This window comes from Dama dama, chromosome 14 (genome assembly GCF_033118175.1).
Source record: "Dama dama isolate Ldn47 chromosome 14, ASM3311817v1, whole genome shotgun sequence".
NCBI classification, from domain to species: Eukaryota; Metazoa; Chordata; class Mammalia; order Artiodactyla; family Cervidae; genus Dama; species Dama dama.
The window spans coordinates 36,028,674-36,044,885 of record NC_083694.1 but is presented as its reverse complement, the minus strand read 5'-3'; the positions used below and the strand labels follow the sequence as shown (position 1 = coordinate 36,044,885).

The 16,212-nt window shown below is 36.9% G+C and overlaps 1 protein-coding gene across 1 annotated transcript in view; it reads right to left on the bottom strand.

The window, feature by feature from the left end:
- The window catches only part of FMO2 (flavin containing dimethylaniline monoxygenase 2), a 34,347-nt gene extending 18,576 nt beyond the window's left edge, over positions 1–15,771 (bottom strand). Inside the window, exon 1 of the mRNA XM_061160306.1 lies at positions 15,637–15,771. Within this exon, the coding sequence (XP_061016289.1) occupies positions 15,637–15,768 (132 nt within the window). The 5' untranslated portion in view covers positions 15,769–15,771. The remainder of the gene's footprint in view (positions 1–15,636) is intronic.
- Between the last annotated feature and the right edge of the window lie 441 nt (positions 15,772–16,212).

Genomic DNA, 16,212 nt, shown 5'->3' with positions numbered 1-16,212 from the left:
CCAAATTTCAGAGATTATCGGTACTAACATGACTTTCCAAGGCTAAAATGATGTTTGCTCTCAGAACATGTTTAAGACCAATAAAAAGCCCGAGTTTGTAAAGATCCTTCTCCCTCATACATTGCACTCTCTTCCTCATTCATTCATTCACTCATGCCTACCATAGGCCAAGAGTCAGATGCCTTTTTTCCCATGAGCAGATTGTTTATCTTTCCTAGTCTGTAATTGAGGTGCAGATGATAGCTTTGTTACAGTTTTAAGTGGCTTGATAAAAACTAGTCATGTTAGGGTATATTAGCTTTGTAGGTGATTAGTTTGGTGTGGTCTTATTATTAACTGTATGTATGTACAGAAGGCAAAGGAAGTTTGTATTCAAATATGAAGTGCTTTCTGTCTCATATACAAGGATATAATCTGAACTTTGGATGAATAAATCATGGTATTTTTGTTTTCAAACACTAGCTTCAAATTGCTTAATACAGTCATCCCTTAGTATTCATAGGGGATTAGTTCCAGGACCATCTGTGGATACCCACATCCAAGGATACTCAAGTCCATTATGTAAAATGGTGTAGTATATGCACAGAGCATACACAAGTTACATAAGTCAGATTCCTCCTTTTCTCCTGTAAAATGAAGTTCATCAATTGTTCCATTAGTCAGTTGTCATGAGGCTTTGATGAGATTAGATAAAATGCTTAGCACAATGCCTGACTTTAAATAAGTGCTCCATCCACGTTTGCCTCTCTTGCGTTACTACTGGCCATTAGAGCCAGTCTTACTGAACCAGTCATAGTTTTGAGACAGTATTCTGTCCATTTTATTAAATGGACTGTTACAGTAGAGCTAACATATTAGTTTTTACAAGTGCTTTACATTGGCTTTAACATGTGGTTGGCTCCTCTGTCAGGTCATTTTAAGGGAATTTTGAGTGATGAGAACTGGTTCTGATGTCTGAGCCCCTATAGTAGTTCCAGAGCCAGGGCAAGACTCTCCTTTGGGGGTTTTACTTGTGTAATTTGACACAACTGATGATGACATCAAAATTCTTTTACTGAACATCAAGTAATGATCTTTATACTTAGGTTGATTGGCAGACAACTATTAAAAAATGCTTTCTGTCCACGTGCGCTTCTTCTTATACTGGCTGAAGTAGATGGCTATACGTTTAGATAAATCTGGGTAAAATTGAGTTTTCCTGGGGTTATAAAGGGAAGATGATTCTTATTAATAAATAAGTAAGTAAATAAATAAATGTCTATCAACTATATCTCCTGTTTAGGCCCTGAGCTTGGAGTTAGGGGTAAAGTATAACCAGGACACACAGTTTTCTATCTTCATGGAGCTTATTATCACATTGAATTAAAATCAGTTTGGGCTTTGGGGATGAAAAGTCGAGAAATAAGATGAGAGGCTTTGCTCTCACTAAGGCAAGGACAGGAGACATGACTTTCAAAACAGATAAATTTAACTCATATATTTACTTAAAATACAAGTACTGCCTAAAAATGAGTTAAGCACAAATACAGATTAATAGCCTGAATTTCCTAACAAATAGAATTAGTGACAATTTACTTGTTTAAGGTAATTGATCACATGGTAAGCATTTTTCTTAATATAAATTTTTTGCAAGTCAGAAGATTATGTAGCAAAACCAAGTTAGTTCAGACAACACCTATTTAGAATTTATGATCTTAAAAAAAAAGAATTTATGATCCTTTATAATAGGCTGGATTTAAGTTTATCTTTTATTCCTTAAAGATGAAAAGGATATAAAAACTAAATTAAGATTAAGAAAGATTATAAAGCTAATATTTAATCTACTAGAAGGAGCAAGCTTCTTTGCTTTTTGCAAAGCAAAAATAGATTCACTTATTAAAAATGTAAATACAAAATCTTGTAAATTGTTTTTTGTTATGAAATGTAATTATATTGACTTCTAGCAAACCGTAGTTTATTCTCATGGCTAGTTATTCTAAGCAGTTTGGAAATAAAATTTATTTCTTTGAAAATATCCTAACATTCCATATTTTCACTCTTTTAGAAGTGGATTTTATCTGCTCTTGTAATATACTTGTAATAAGTATAATTGAAACTTTAAATTATTACCAATAAGAATATTTTTATTTTAATTATTTTAACATTTTATTTTAATTATTTTAGAATCTTATTTTTATTTTAAAAATTTTAATTTTTTATTGGCTTATAGTTGATTTACAATGTTGTTACTTTCTGCAGTACAGCAAAGTGAATCAGTTATACTTACATATCCACTCTTTTTTAGATTCTTTTCTCATGTGGGTCCTTGTCCTACAGTTAGAGGCAAAACTGTCTTTCTCAAATGCTAATCTATGGACTGATTCCAGTAGAAGAATTCAGGGGATCTTTGAAAAGTATTAAAAGGGTGAGTAGGTCTGGTTTGGGCCCAGACATCTGTATTTTAGAAGTGCTCCCCAGACATCTGTATTTTAGAAGTGCTCCCCAGCTGACTCTTATGCACAATGAACACTGGGAGACACACCCTTTATTAGCGTGTCATTGCATTCTGCCCTCTCTCCTTTGGGCTGGTACTTCCCTAATTTCTGCCCTTGATCACTGAAAGAGCCCCCTGGTTAAACTCGTTGACTCAGATACTGCCCACTGTCTTCACTGATTTCAGGGTAAATGGTACACTTATGGGCATGGGACACAGGTGCTCATGGTGAGACCCTGGCTCTTCTCTCCAGCCTCATCAGTTATTGCTCAGCCACCTGCATCCTTCTTTCCAGCCACATTACGTGACTTTCTATTCTCTAAGTATATCAAGTTTCACAAACCTCCACACCTTTGCACATGCCATTTGCTTAGCCTAGATGGATTTTCACATATCTGATCTCGGCTTATTGTCAAGACAAATAAAAGTATCATACCCTTCTGCTGAGTGAGAGTCTGTGCTTTCCATAACACTCAGTGTTTCAGCTCTTATAAATCTGCACTCTGAATTTTCTTTAGTTCCCGCCACACCCCCCTTCCGAAAAATGAGCCCTTTGATGGCAGGGACTGTACAATTGTGTCTTTTTAGTACCTAGTATATGCCTGGTACATATTATACAACCAGGTAATATGTTTGTTGAATGAGTGAAAGAAGTCATGTTAACCAGAGCATTTTTCCCTCGTTGTAAATAGGGCTTAATGATACTAAGATACTACTAAATGATACATTAAAATAGTAGTGTAATGGGAACAAGTAAATGGTTTTGCTGATAGTATGCTATAAACTTTGTTTTGTTTCATGCATGCAAATGTTATGATTTTGCTAATATTATGTTACAAACTTTATTCTATACATTTGAACTGTGGTGTTGGAGAAGACTCTTGAGAGTCCCTTGGACTGCAAGGAGATCCAACCAGTCCATCCTAAAGGAGATCAGTCCTGGGTGTTCATTGGAAGGACTGATGCTGAAGCTGAAACTCCAGTACTTTGGCGACCTCACCTGAAGAGTTGACTCATTGAAAAAGACCCTGATGCTAGGAGGGATTGGGGGCAGGAGGAGAAGGGGACGACAGAGGATGAGATGGCTGGATGGCATCACCAACTCGATGGGCATGAGTTTGAGTAAACTCTGGGAGTTGGTGATGGACAGGGAGGCCTGGCATGTTACAATTCATGGGGTTGCAAAGAGTCAGACACAACTGAACAACTGAACTGAACTGAACTGATACATGTAAACATTACTTCTTTAAAAAAAATTATGGAAAACTAATCAAAATTAGGGCTTTCCTCTGTAGCTCAGTTGGTAAAGAATCTACCTGCAGTGCAGGAGACCCAGGTTCGCTTCCTGGGTCAGCAAGATCCCTTGGAGAAGGAAATGGCAACCCACTCCAATGTTCTTGCCTGGAGAATCCCACAGACAGAGGAGCCTGGCAGGCTATAGTCCATGATGTCACAGGAGTCAGACACGACTGAGCGACTAAACCACCAATCAAAATATATCTTAAACAGCTGGTAAAGAGGCTTAAGAATCACAGTACTTCATATTTGCTTTCCTGGAGAGTTACAAATATCTAACATGTTAAATTTGGTTCTATTAAATGGACAACAGTGTACAAAAACATATATTGGATAATGCTGTGATACATTTATCAGAGAACTTCCGAAAGTAAAACAAGGGTAAGGCGGTTATCTTTTCAGGGAAGGAAATGGCTCTTTGTTCTAAGCTAGTTCTGTCTAATGTTAAAATGAACATAATGTGCTGTTAAAAAAAAACATGCCAATTGAAACAGAAGAGAGGCTGTGAGGCATAGAATAAAGAAAGTACATGTTTTGGTCAGCGTGAAAATGGCACCATATGGGAAATTCCATTTGGTGATTTCCCAGTTGTCTACTTCACAGTCTCATCTATTATCAACATTTAAATCAGTAAATTTGATGGAGACAAATACAGATGATCAAATTTGTATATACCCGAAGTATGGAGGCACAGAAACTAGACACAGGATTGAAGCTTCAAATAAACACTTAAGAAAGTGAGGTATTGGTGATTGACAATATTATATTGCTTTCAGGTGTACAGAGAGTGATTCAGTGTTTTTATAGACTGTACTCCATTAGAACTTATTACAAAATAATGGCTATATTTCCCTGTGCTGTACAATATATCCTTGTTGCTTAGCTTATTTATTTTATACATGGTAGCTTGTATCTCTTAGTCCCATACTCCTAACTTGCCCCTCCTCTCTTGCCTCTCCCCGCTGGTAACCATTAGTTTGTTCTCTATCTGTGTCTGTTTCTGTTTTGTTATATACATTCGTTTGTCTTATTTTTCAGGTTACACACATAACCAATAACAGAGTATTTGTCCTTCTCTGACTTGTTTCACTAAGTATAATACTATCTAGTCCATCCAGGTTATTGCAAGTGCCAGAATTTCATTATTTTCTATGGCTGAGTAGTATTCCATTATGTATATTGCCACATCTTTATCCATTCATCTGTTGATGGACATTTCATTTGCTTCCATATTTTGGCAGTTATAAACATTGGGGTGCATGTATCTTTTTGAATTTGTGCTTTTGGATATATACCCAGCAGTGAAATTGCTGCTTTGCATAGTAATTCTATTTTTAATTTTTTGAGGAAATTCCATACTGTTTTCCACAGTGAATGTACTAATACACATTCCCGCCAACAGTATACAAGGGTTAGCTTTGTTCTACATTCTTGCCAACATTTCTTATTTGTGGTCTTTTTGGTAATAGCCACCCTGGTGTGAGGTAATATCTCATTATGGTTTTAATTTGCATTTCTCTGATTAGCAGTGTTAAACATCTTTTCATATGCCTGTAGGCCATCTGTGTGTCTTCTTTAGAGAAATATTTATTCAAGTCTTATGCCCATTTTTAAATTGGGTTGCTTCTTTTTTTGATACTGAGTTGTGTGAGCTGTTTATATATTTTGAATATTAACCCCTTATCAGTCATATCATTTGCAATTATTTTCACCCATTCAGTAGATCGTCTTTTCATTTTGTGCAAAAGCCTTGAAGTTTTATTAGGTCTCATTTGTTTATTTTTGCTTCTGTTTTCTTTGCCTTAGACAAATAAAAAAATATGCTATAATTTATATCAAAGAGTGTTCTGCCTATGTTCTTTTTTGGGAGTTTTATGGTTTCAGGTCTTATATTTAGGTCTTTAATCCATTTTGAGTTTAATTTTTTATATGGTGTGAGTAAATATTCTAATATTATTCAACATAGAAAACTTAACAGAAGATTGAAACTTCATATAAACACTCTTTGGCTAAGAATAAAACCAACTAAATAATGTCTAACATGCACAAATGTGAAATCCTGTAATTAAGATTAAAAAATTGAAGTGAATAAAAAAAAAGATTAAAAAATTAGTTTTTACAAAGATAGGATAATAGTGACCCAAGTCATCAATAAATAATTCAGATGAAAAACACACAGGAGTTTTAATTGATCCCAAGTTTAGTATTCATCTTTAGAATTATGTGAGATGAAGCATAAGGGTAAACATATATAAGTTTAACCTCAATATTGTGGCTGGTTCTAAGACATCTTATTATGTCACCTTATTATCATCTACCACTTATTAGTTACTATAGGCAAATCACTTACTTTGGCTTTCTCACTTTTAAGTTAGAATTAATGAAAACTAATGTATTGTGAGTATAGAATGAGATAATTCATATGCAAATAATTATATAAATGATAGCATTAGCTTTGCAAATACTGAAAAAGCTGCTGCTGCTGCTGCTGCTAAGTCACTTCAGTCGTGTCCGACTCTGTGAGACCCCATAGACAGCAGCCCACCAGGCTCCCCCATCCCTGGGATTCTCCAGGCAAGAACTCTGGAGTGGGTTGCCATTTCCTTCTCCAATGCATGAAAGTGAAAAGTGAAAGTGAAGTCGCTTAGTCGTGTCTGACTCCTAGCGACCCCATAGACTGCAGCCTACCAGGCTCCTCCGTCCAGGGATTTTCTAGGCAAGAGTACTGGAGTGGGGTGCTATTGCCTTCTCCACTGAAAAAGCTAGTGCACATTAAACCTTTAGTAGAGAGGTGCAGCATTCAAACCTAGTGAGCACAAGCTATAGTGGGAAAGTGTAAAATGAATTGACCATAAATTTTTTGAGGGGAGTGATTTTTGTGTGATTGATTCAGACTTTCATTTTTATTATTTTCCCACTACCTATATTCCCTTGGGCAAGTTATTTATCCTAAACTCTTCATATGTTAAGTGAGGATAATTGTGTGTAACTATAGAAGTTAAAGAGTAACATATTTTAACATTGATTCTGATTGGTAGAGTTGTGGAGAGGCAAATTTTGCTGGAAGTGGGTGTGGAGGCTCCAGCAGCAGTTTCAGCAGCTCCTTCCTTGAAACTACTGTCTCCTGGAAATCCAGACCCTCATGTGATCCCATTGGAGGCCTGTGAAATTTTGCTTATTGTATGTTTCACTCTTCAGTGAAGACTTTGTTTTCTTTGGGTAGAGAAATTGTTTGTATTTATCTCATGGATATAGTTTTAAGGGAGGTTTGAAATGTGATATTGTTGCAAGTGCCAGGGAGCTATATACTTGAACATTTTATATCTAATAAGGCTTGGACTATAAAGCTGAGCGCCAAAGAATTGATGCTTTTGAACTGTGGTGTTGGAGAAGACTCTTGAGAGTCCCTTGGACAGCAAGGAGATCCAGTCAGTCCATCCTAAAGGAAATCGGTCCTGACTATTCATTGGAAGGACTGATGCTGAAGCCGAAACTCCAGTACTTTGGCCACCCGATGCGAAGAACTGACTTGTTTGAAAAGACCCTAATGCTGGAAAAGATTGAAGGCGGAGGAGAAGGGGACAACAGAAAATGAGATGGTTGGATGGCATCACCCACTCGATGGACATGAGTTTGAGTAAACTCCGGGAGTTGGTGATGGACAGGGAAGCTTGGCATACTGCAGTCCATGGGGTTGCAAAGAGTTGGATACAACTGAGTGACTGAACTGAACTGAATTAATTCAAATTTTAACCTAACTCTTCTATCCCACAGGATGATATCTCTAATTCTGAAATTTTAGACATCAGGAATGTGATAGCAGGAGAAATATTTTGGGGCAGAAGGCATCTTCCTGGAATTAATCAAATCATATATATATATATTAATTGAAGCATAATTGGCATACAAAATTGTATTAATTTCAGATGTAGGACATAATGGTTGACATTTGTATGCATTGTGAAATGATCACCACAGTAAGTCTTATTTCTCATTTGTCATGATAAAAAGTTATGAAGTTTTTTTTCTTGAGAACTTTTAAGATTTACTTTCTTAGCAATCTTTATTTATTTTTGGCCACATCTCATGGCATGTGAGATCTCAGTTCTCCCACCAGGGATTGAACCCATGCCACATACCAGGGAAGTCCTCTTAGTAACTTTTAAACTTGTAATACAATATTTTGAACTATAGTTCCAAACTATATATGCATGACATTTATATGCATGACATTTATTTTATAAATGGAATTTTGTACCCTCCTGATCTCATTCACCCATTCCCCAATCCCCTACCCTCTGTCAACCAATCTGTTCTTTGTATTTATGAGTTTCATTTTGCTTATGTTTTAGATTCCACATATAAGTGAAATGATATGGTATTTGTCTTTCTCTGTCTTAATTATTTTTACTTAGTGTAATACCCAAGGTCTATTCATAATGTTGCAAATGGCAAGATTTCATTCTGTTTTATTGCTGAACAGTAATCCAATGTGTACCACATCCATTTATCTATTGATGGACACTTAGGTTTTTCCCCTATCTTGGCTGTTGTAAATAATGTGGCAGTGAATATGGGGGTGCATTATATCGTTTCCAATTAGTGTTTTTGTTGTCTTCAGATAAATACTCAGAACAAGAGTTCCTTGATTATTATTGGTAGCTCTATTTTTAATATTTTGAGGAACCTCCATACTGTTTTCCATAGTGGCTGCACCATTTTACATTTCCACCAGTAATGCACAAGGATTTTCTTTTCTCAGTATCCTCACCAACACTTGTTATTTATTATCCTTTTGATAATAGCCATTCTGACACATGGGAGGTGATATCTTGTTGTGTTTTTAATTTGCATTTCCCTGATGATTAGTGACATTGAGCATATTTTCATGTATCTGTTGCCCATCTGTATGTCTTCTTTGGAACACTGTCTATTCAGATTCTCTGCCCATTTTATAATTGGATTGTTTGTTTTTGTTACTGAGTTGTATGAGTGTTTATATGTTTTGAATATTAACACCTTATCAGATATATGATTTTCAAATATCTTATCTCATTCAGTAGGTTGTGCTTTTATTTTGCTAACAGTTTCCTTTATTGTGCAGAAGCTTTTTAGTTTGATGGAGTTCCATTTGTTCATTTTTGCTTTTGTTGCAATTGTTTTCAAGTCAGATACAAAAAAATTATTACCAAGACTGATGTCAAGAAGCTTACTTCTTCCATTTTTTTTCTAGGAGTTTTATGGTTTCTGATCTTGTGTTCAAGTCTTTGATCCATTCTGAGCCAGTTTTGTGTGTTGTGTAAGATAGTGATCCAGTTTCAGTCTTTCACAGTGGCTATTCAGTTTTTCCCACACAATTTATTGGAAAGACTATTCTTGCCCCATTGTGTATTCTTGAGTTGTAAATTAATTGACCCTATATATGTGGCTTTATTTCTGGACTGTCTGTTCATTTCCATTGACTTACGTGCTATTTTTTTATGACAGTACAATACTATTTCCTGACTACTAAAGCTTTGTAATAGTTTGAAATCAGAGAGTGTGATGCCTCCAGCTTTGCTATTCTTTCTCAAGATTGCTTTCACTATTCAGGATCTTTTTATCAGTTCAGTTCAGTTCGCTCAGTCGTGTCTGACTCTTTGCAACCCCATGGACTGCAGCACGCCAGGCTTCCTTGTCCATCACCTACTCCTGGAGCTTATACAAACTCATGTCCATCGAGTCGGTGATGCCATCCAACCATCTCATCCTCTGTTGTCCCCTTCTCCTCCCGCCTTCAATCTTTCCCAGCATCAGGGTCTTTCTCAATGAGTCAGCTCTTTGCATCAAGTGACCAAAGTATTGGAGCTTCAGCATCAGTCCTTCCAATGAATATTCAGGGTTGATTTCCTTTTGGATTGACTGGCTTGATCACCTTGCAGTCCAAGGGACTCTCACGAGTCTTCTCCAACACCACAGTTCAAAAGCATCAATTCTTTGGCGCTCAGCTTTCTTTAGAGTCCAGCTCTCACATCCATACATGACTACTGGAAAAATCAAAGCTTTGACTAGACAGATTTTTGTTGGCAAAGTAATGTCTCTGCTTTTTAATACGCTTTCTAGGTTGGTCATAACTTTTCTTTCAAGGAGAAAGGATTTGAATGCTTGGTGTATTTCATCAGTGAAACCATCTGGTCTTGGACTTTTGTTGAGTTTTTTTGTTTGTTTTAGTCACTGATTCAATCTCCTTACTAGTAACAGCCTGTTTAGATTTTCTGTTTCTTCATGATTTAGTCTTAGAAGATTGCATGTTTCTAGGCATTTGTCCATATTTTCTAGGTTGTCCAATTTGTTGACATATAATTATTCATAGTAGTATTTTATGATCATTTGTACTTCTTTGGTATTTGTTTTGACTCTTCTTTTTTTCTAATTTTACTAATTTGAATCCTCTTTTTTACTTAAAGTTTTATAAATTTTGTTTATTTTTCAAAGAATCAACTCTTTTTTTTTTTTTAAAGAATCAACTCTTTTACTGATATTTTCTATTGCTTTTTCAGTGTCTATTTTATTTTTTATTAAACTTTTTATTTTGTATTGGAGTACAGCCAGTCAATAATGTTGTGATAGTTTCGGGTGGATAGCAAAGGGACTCAGTCATACTCAGCCATGTCCATATTACCCCCCACATTTTATGTTTTAATGTCACATTTTATATCTTTTCTGTGTGTCCTTTAGATAATCATTGTAGTTATAGTTTTCTAACCACTTTTGTTTAAAATATTTTTGAAATTGAGTTTTATTTGTTGTAAAATATTATGTAAGTTTCAGGTATATAACATAGTGGCTCAGAATTTTTAAAGATTATACGCCATTTATAGTTATAGAATCTTCACTACAGCTTATTTATGGAGAAGGAAATGGCAACCCACTCCAGTATTCTTGTCTGGAAAATCCCATGGATAGAGGAGTCTCATGGGTTACAGTCCATGGGGTCGCAGAAGAGCTGGACACAACTTCGCATCTAAACAACAATAGTTTATTTTCTACCGAACAGTTTGTACCTCCTAATCTCCTACTCCTTTTCCCCTTCCCATCCTCCCTCTCACTATTGGTAACCACTGGTTTGTTCTCTATAGCAGTGAGTCTGTTTCTGTTTTGTTATATTTGACAGTTTGCTTTATTTTTTATATTCTACATATAAGTGAAATCGTATAGTATTTGTTTTTCTGTCTGACATTTCACTTAGCACATACTCTCCAAGTCCATTCATATTGTTGCAAATGGCAAAATTTTATTATTTTTTATGGCTAAATAATATTTCAATGTATATATGTGTGTATATATATATATATATATATATATATACACATAGTATACACACACACATCACATCTTCTTTATCCATTCATCTGTTGATGCATACTTAGGTTGCTTCCATATCCTGCCAATTGTATATAATGCTGCTATGAACATTGGGGTGCATGTATCTTTTTGAATTAGTGTATTTTTGTTTCTTTCAGATTACATAATCAGAAATGGTATTGCTGGGTCATATGGTAGTTCTAGTTTAGTTTTTTGAGAAACCTCTGTACTGTTTTCCACCGTGGCTGCATGCACCAATCTACATTTCTGCTAATAGTGTATGGAAGTTCCCTTTTCTCCACATCTTTGCCAACATTTGTTATTTGTGTGTGTGTGTGTTTAAATGATAGCCATTCTGACAGACATCTGTTTCCTTCCCTAGGTTGGGGTTGTTTTCAGCCATTATTTCTGCAAATAAGTTTTCTGTGCCCTTCTCTCCCTCTTCTCCTGAGACATCTACAATCCGGATGTTACTCCATCTGATGCTGTCCCGTAGGTCCCTTAAGCTGTCTTCACTTTGTAAATTCTTTTTGCTGCTCTGTTTTGGTGAACTCCACTACCCTGTCTTCCAGATCATTGATTCTTTCTTTGCTTCATCTAGTCTGCTGCTGAACCTCTTTAGTATATTCTTCAGTTTAGCTATGACGTATTCTTCAGCTCTAAGACTTCTGTTTGGTACTTTTCTATCTTTCTGCTGAACTTCTTGCTGTGTTCATTCATTCTTTTCAGTGTTTTTATGACTATGGCTTTTAGCGCTTTACAGATAAATTATATATCTTGTTTCATTAAGTTTAAAAAATTTTTATTGGCATATAGTTGATTTATAATGTTGTGTTAGTTTCAGGTGTACAACAAAGTGATTCAGTTATACATATATCTACTTTTTTTTTTTTAATATTCTTTTCCCATATAGGCCTCATTATTATTATTTTTTTCTGGGGTTTTATTGTTTTTTCATTTGAAACATTTCTCTGTCTCTGTGTTTGTTTCTATGTACCAGGTGAAACAGCTATCTCACCCAGTATTGAGGAAGTGGCCTTGTGTAAGAGAAGAAACTTATCATTTTACCTTGCCCTAATCCTTGGCTGTCTCTCAAGCCTTCTGAGTGTCTAACCAGTCAAAGTTTTTAATAGGTCCCGGTTATTGAGGTGCCAAGAACTCTCTGTCTCCTTTTTTTGTCAGTCTGTGGAACCCAGAACAGAGTCCACCCTGTGCTGGTCTTCAGAGCCAAGTATGCCAGAGGCATCCACTGTGTGGTCTGCACCTGTCCACCAGCTTCGGTGGAGCCCTGGGAGTGACTTGGGGGTCAGGCTGCTTGTTTAGCAGGTTTTAGTAGGACCAAAGGAGCAGTGCGTGGGCAGGGTGCAGCGATCAGCAAACAGTGATAGTAATGGAGGGGAGAATGCAAAACTGGTTCTGGCAGTGCCTCCATCTCCACCGACAGGCCCAACGAGTTCCTGCACCTAGGCAGATGCCCTAGGACTAGTAAATGAAACCCCTTCACATATGGTCTAGGCACTTCCCACACTGCTGCCTTTGTGCTGGACTCCAGGGCAAATGAGTCTGTGCATGAGCTCTTTAAGAGCAGAATCCCCATTCCCTACAAGCCTAATATTCTCTTAGATGAAAGCCCTTTTGCTTTTCAAAGCCAGACTTTTTGGAGGCTGGTCTCTCCAGTGCAGGTCCCAAGGGTTGGGGAGCCTGATGTGGGGCACAAACCCTTCGCTTTTCAGGGAGAAGTGCTCGGTTCATGAGATCCCTCCTGCATGTGGGTTGCTCTGCCAAGGATGGGGTTTTGGGAAAGATGATGCCTTTGCTTCTCCTACCTGTCTCAATGCAGCCCCTTTATTCTTTGTTGTGGCAGGCTTTTCAGTTCATTTTCAGGTCCTTCCCAGAGAGAGTTGTTCCATATTTAGCTGAGGATTTGTTGTGTACATGGGAGGAAGTGAGTTCAGGATCTTCCTACACTGCCTTCTTGTACTGCTTGAACCCATCAAGTCATATTTTTGATAGACCTCTCAAAATAACTCTTACTCTTCTGTATCCAAGTTAATGATAATTAAATAAGAGACATTTGGCTCTTTGATAGTAAATCCCAAATTGGGTAATAAAACAAAGCAATGACAAATTTATCATTAAACATGGACTTATTGAAATTTCATGTTTCTTAGGTGAAAAAAAATCTACCTGGGGAAAATATCTGAAATGGAATCTATATGTGAACCCAGAGTAGGCAAAATAACACATCCTTGGGTAAGACAGAAATTTCCATTTAATCATATCACCCTCTCAGGTAAAGCTGCTGCTGCTGCTAAGTCACTTCAGTCATGTGCGGCTCCGTGTGACCCCATAGACGGCAGTCCACCAGGCTCCCCCATCCCTGGGATTCTCCAGGCAAGAACACTGGAGTGGGTTGCCATTTCCTTCTCCAATGCATGAAAGTGAAACGTGAAAGTAAAGTCGCTCAGTCGTGTCCGACTCTTAGCAACCCCATGGACTGCAGCCTACCAGGCTCCTCCGTCCATGGGATTTTCCAGGCAAGAGTACTGGAGTGGGATGCCATTGCCTTCTCCGCAGGTAAAGCTATAATGATTCTAATGATTAGTTGTTAGTAAGAAATGAATGTGATTCAAGCTGTTTTCCATCAGAAAAGTTACCTGTTTTTTATAAGGATCAACATCTTCATCATTATCTCTGAGTATGCTTGAATGGTTGAAAACACAGATATTTTTGTTTGGTATTTGAGCAATGTTTGCTGACCTTGTCTCATCATAGGATTCATTTGGGACTCATGTTAAAAATAGATTCCCTGTCTCAAAAGATTTTGATTCAGTAAGTCTGGGCTGGTGTTCAAAAATCCATATCTTTAAGAAACCTTCTAGGCATGTCTTATAATTATATACAGTTGAGAAACCCAATGTTAAAAAATTCCTTTTGGCACGAGACTCATTTTGAACTGGGAAAGCACACATGTTAGATGTTCTTGCCATCTCCTTGATGAGTCACCTTGTAGTGAGAGCCCTTTGGATGGTCTCTGCTGGTGTGAGAATCTGCTTTCATGCACTCAAAATCTTTCACTTGTGTCTGGAGTGTTTCCACCAGTTTTAATATCTCATTTGGATGTACTTGATACATAATCTGAAAGTCACTGCTCTTGAGTTCTGAGATAAAAGTTTGTTTAATCTTTCTGAGAAGGAATGCAAATTATGGTTATAAGTAGGGGCTCCTGCTTAGGTGTCAGAGACTAAGGTTTGAATATCGGTTCCTACAGCTGAGTGACCAGTCATTTAACCTCCCTCAGCTTCTGTTTGCTTGTCTATAAAATATGAATGTAGGTATCGTAACTAATGTTTGCCATATTTGAAGTTCTTTGCATAAATTATCTCCCTTTATCTTTAAAACAGCACTATGAGATAATCATACTTTTCTGTTGTTCCTCATTATATAGCTCATTATATAGCTGAGAAAACTGACACAGGAATGTAAATAACTTGCCCAAGGTCTCACCCCTAGGAGATGGCCAGCTAATTATTTACTTAAAAGATTATGGGAAGAAATAATTATAAATCTTTATAGCTATCTATCTTTGTATCTTTCTTTAATTTTTATACAAATTTTGAAGGACAGCTAGTATTACCAATATTTGAGTTTGACTAATGGAATAAATTTAATGAGTAAAATATAGTTAAAAAGTATAGTATAGTATAAAAGTATATACTTTTTTTTTTTCTTTTTTTTTATTATTTTTATTTTTTTTTTCCAGTGGGTTTTGTCATATATTGATATGAATCAGCCATGGATTTACATGTATTCCCAATCCCGATCCCCCCTCCCACCTCCCTCTCCACCCGATTCATCTGGGTCTTCCCAGTGCACCAGGCCGGAGCACTTGTCTCGTGCATCCCACCTGGGCTGGTGATCTGTTTTATAAGCATACTTTTATACGTATATACTTTTATACATATAAAGGTATAAAAATATATCCTTTTATATGTATAAACAGTATAGTATACTTAGAGGATAGGAAAGCCTGGTGTGCTGCAGTCCATGGGGTTGCAGACTTGGACACGACTGAATAACTGAACAATAACAATAAATACTTAAAGAGTGCCCATGGTTACACTGGAGTGTTGTTAGAAAGCCAAGCAAACACTGTTTATTTTATTGTCAGAAAATAGTCAGTAGTAATAAGAACTCCCTCTCTAAAAAAGCAAGTGCTCAGTGGTTAGAATATAAGTCGTGTCTTGAACAGAATGCCTGTCACTTCTATTTGTAAAATGTTCTCTAGTCATTATATTGCTTTGAGAATAACAAAAATGTGGGCTGCAAGACAACCATTGCATCCAGAGGAAAAGATTCTTTTACAGGCCGGGTTGGCCACCTGGGCACCAGCCTATTTCTTTAGTTCCTTCTTGAAGTAAATCTGATCAAAACTGCTAAGGAAAAGCCAAGATGAGTCAGTAGTATGAATCACCCTACAATTGCAGCACAACCTGTTCAAGAAACAAGACGATCTCACTTACTTTGAACCTCCACAGTCCTCCAATATCTTCAGTCTTCTCAAAGCAAGTGGGTTCGAGTCCCTCATCCACACAGCACTTGAGAGACATCAGGCCACTGACCCCAGCTCCAATCACTGCCACCTTCTTTGCCATGGTATCCTGTCAAGGAGTTGATCAGTTAATGCTGCTTCACTAAGGCAACAGGTAAGACAGTTCTTATGGTGCGACAGGTAAGACAGGTAAGACAGTAACTGGCTTTAAATGCTGTAGCAGTGGTTATTTAATTAGCAGTACTATTTGAATAAAATGCCTCACCAGTCAATTCCCAGTCTCCTCTTCCCCTTGAAAGAAACCAAGTTGTGTCATGTCTTGGCTTAATGGTTAAAAGCAACCTATTTAACAAAGTCAACTGATTCAATAACATAGTACCAGGGATATGAGCCAGTCTTCAGTTAAGTTCTTCAGAGTGCTGAGTTTTTGTTTTTGAGTCTCTTTCCCCAGCTATCATCCTTACCTCTGTTTTTGCCTTTGAGTGCGCTCTCTGACAGTAGTTTTCTGTGTAGGTTGTGTGCTGGGAGGTAATCAGAAGGGTTTTAA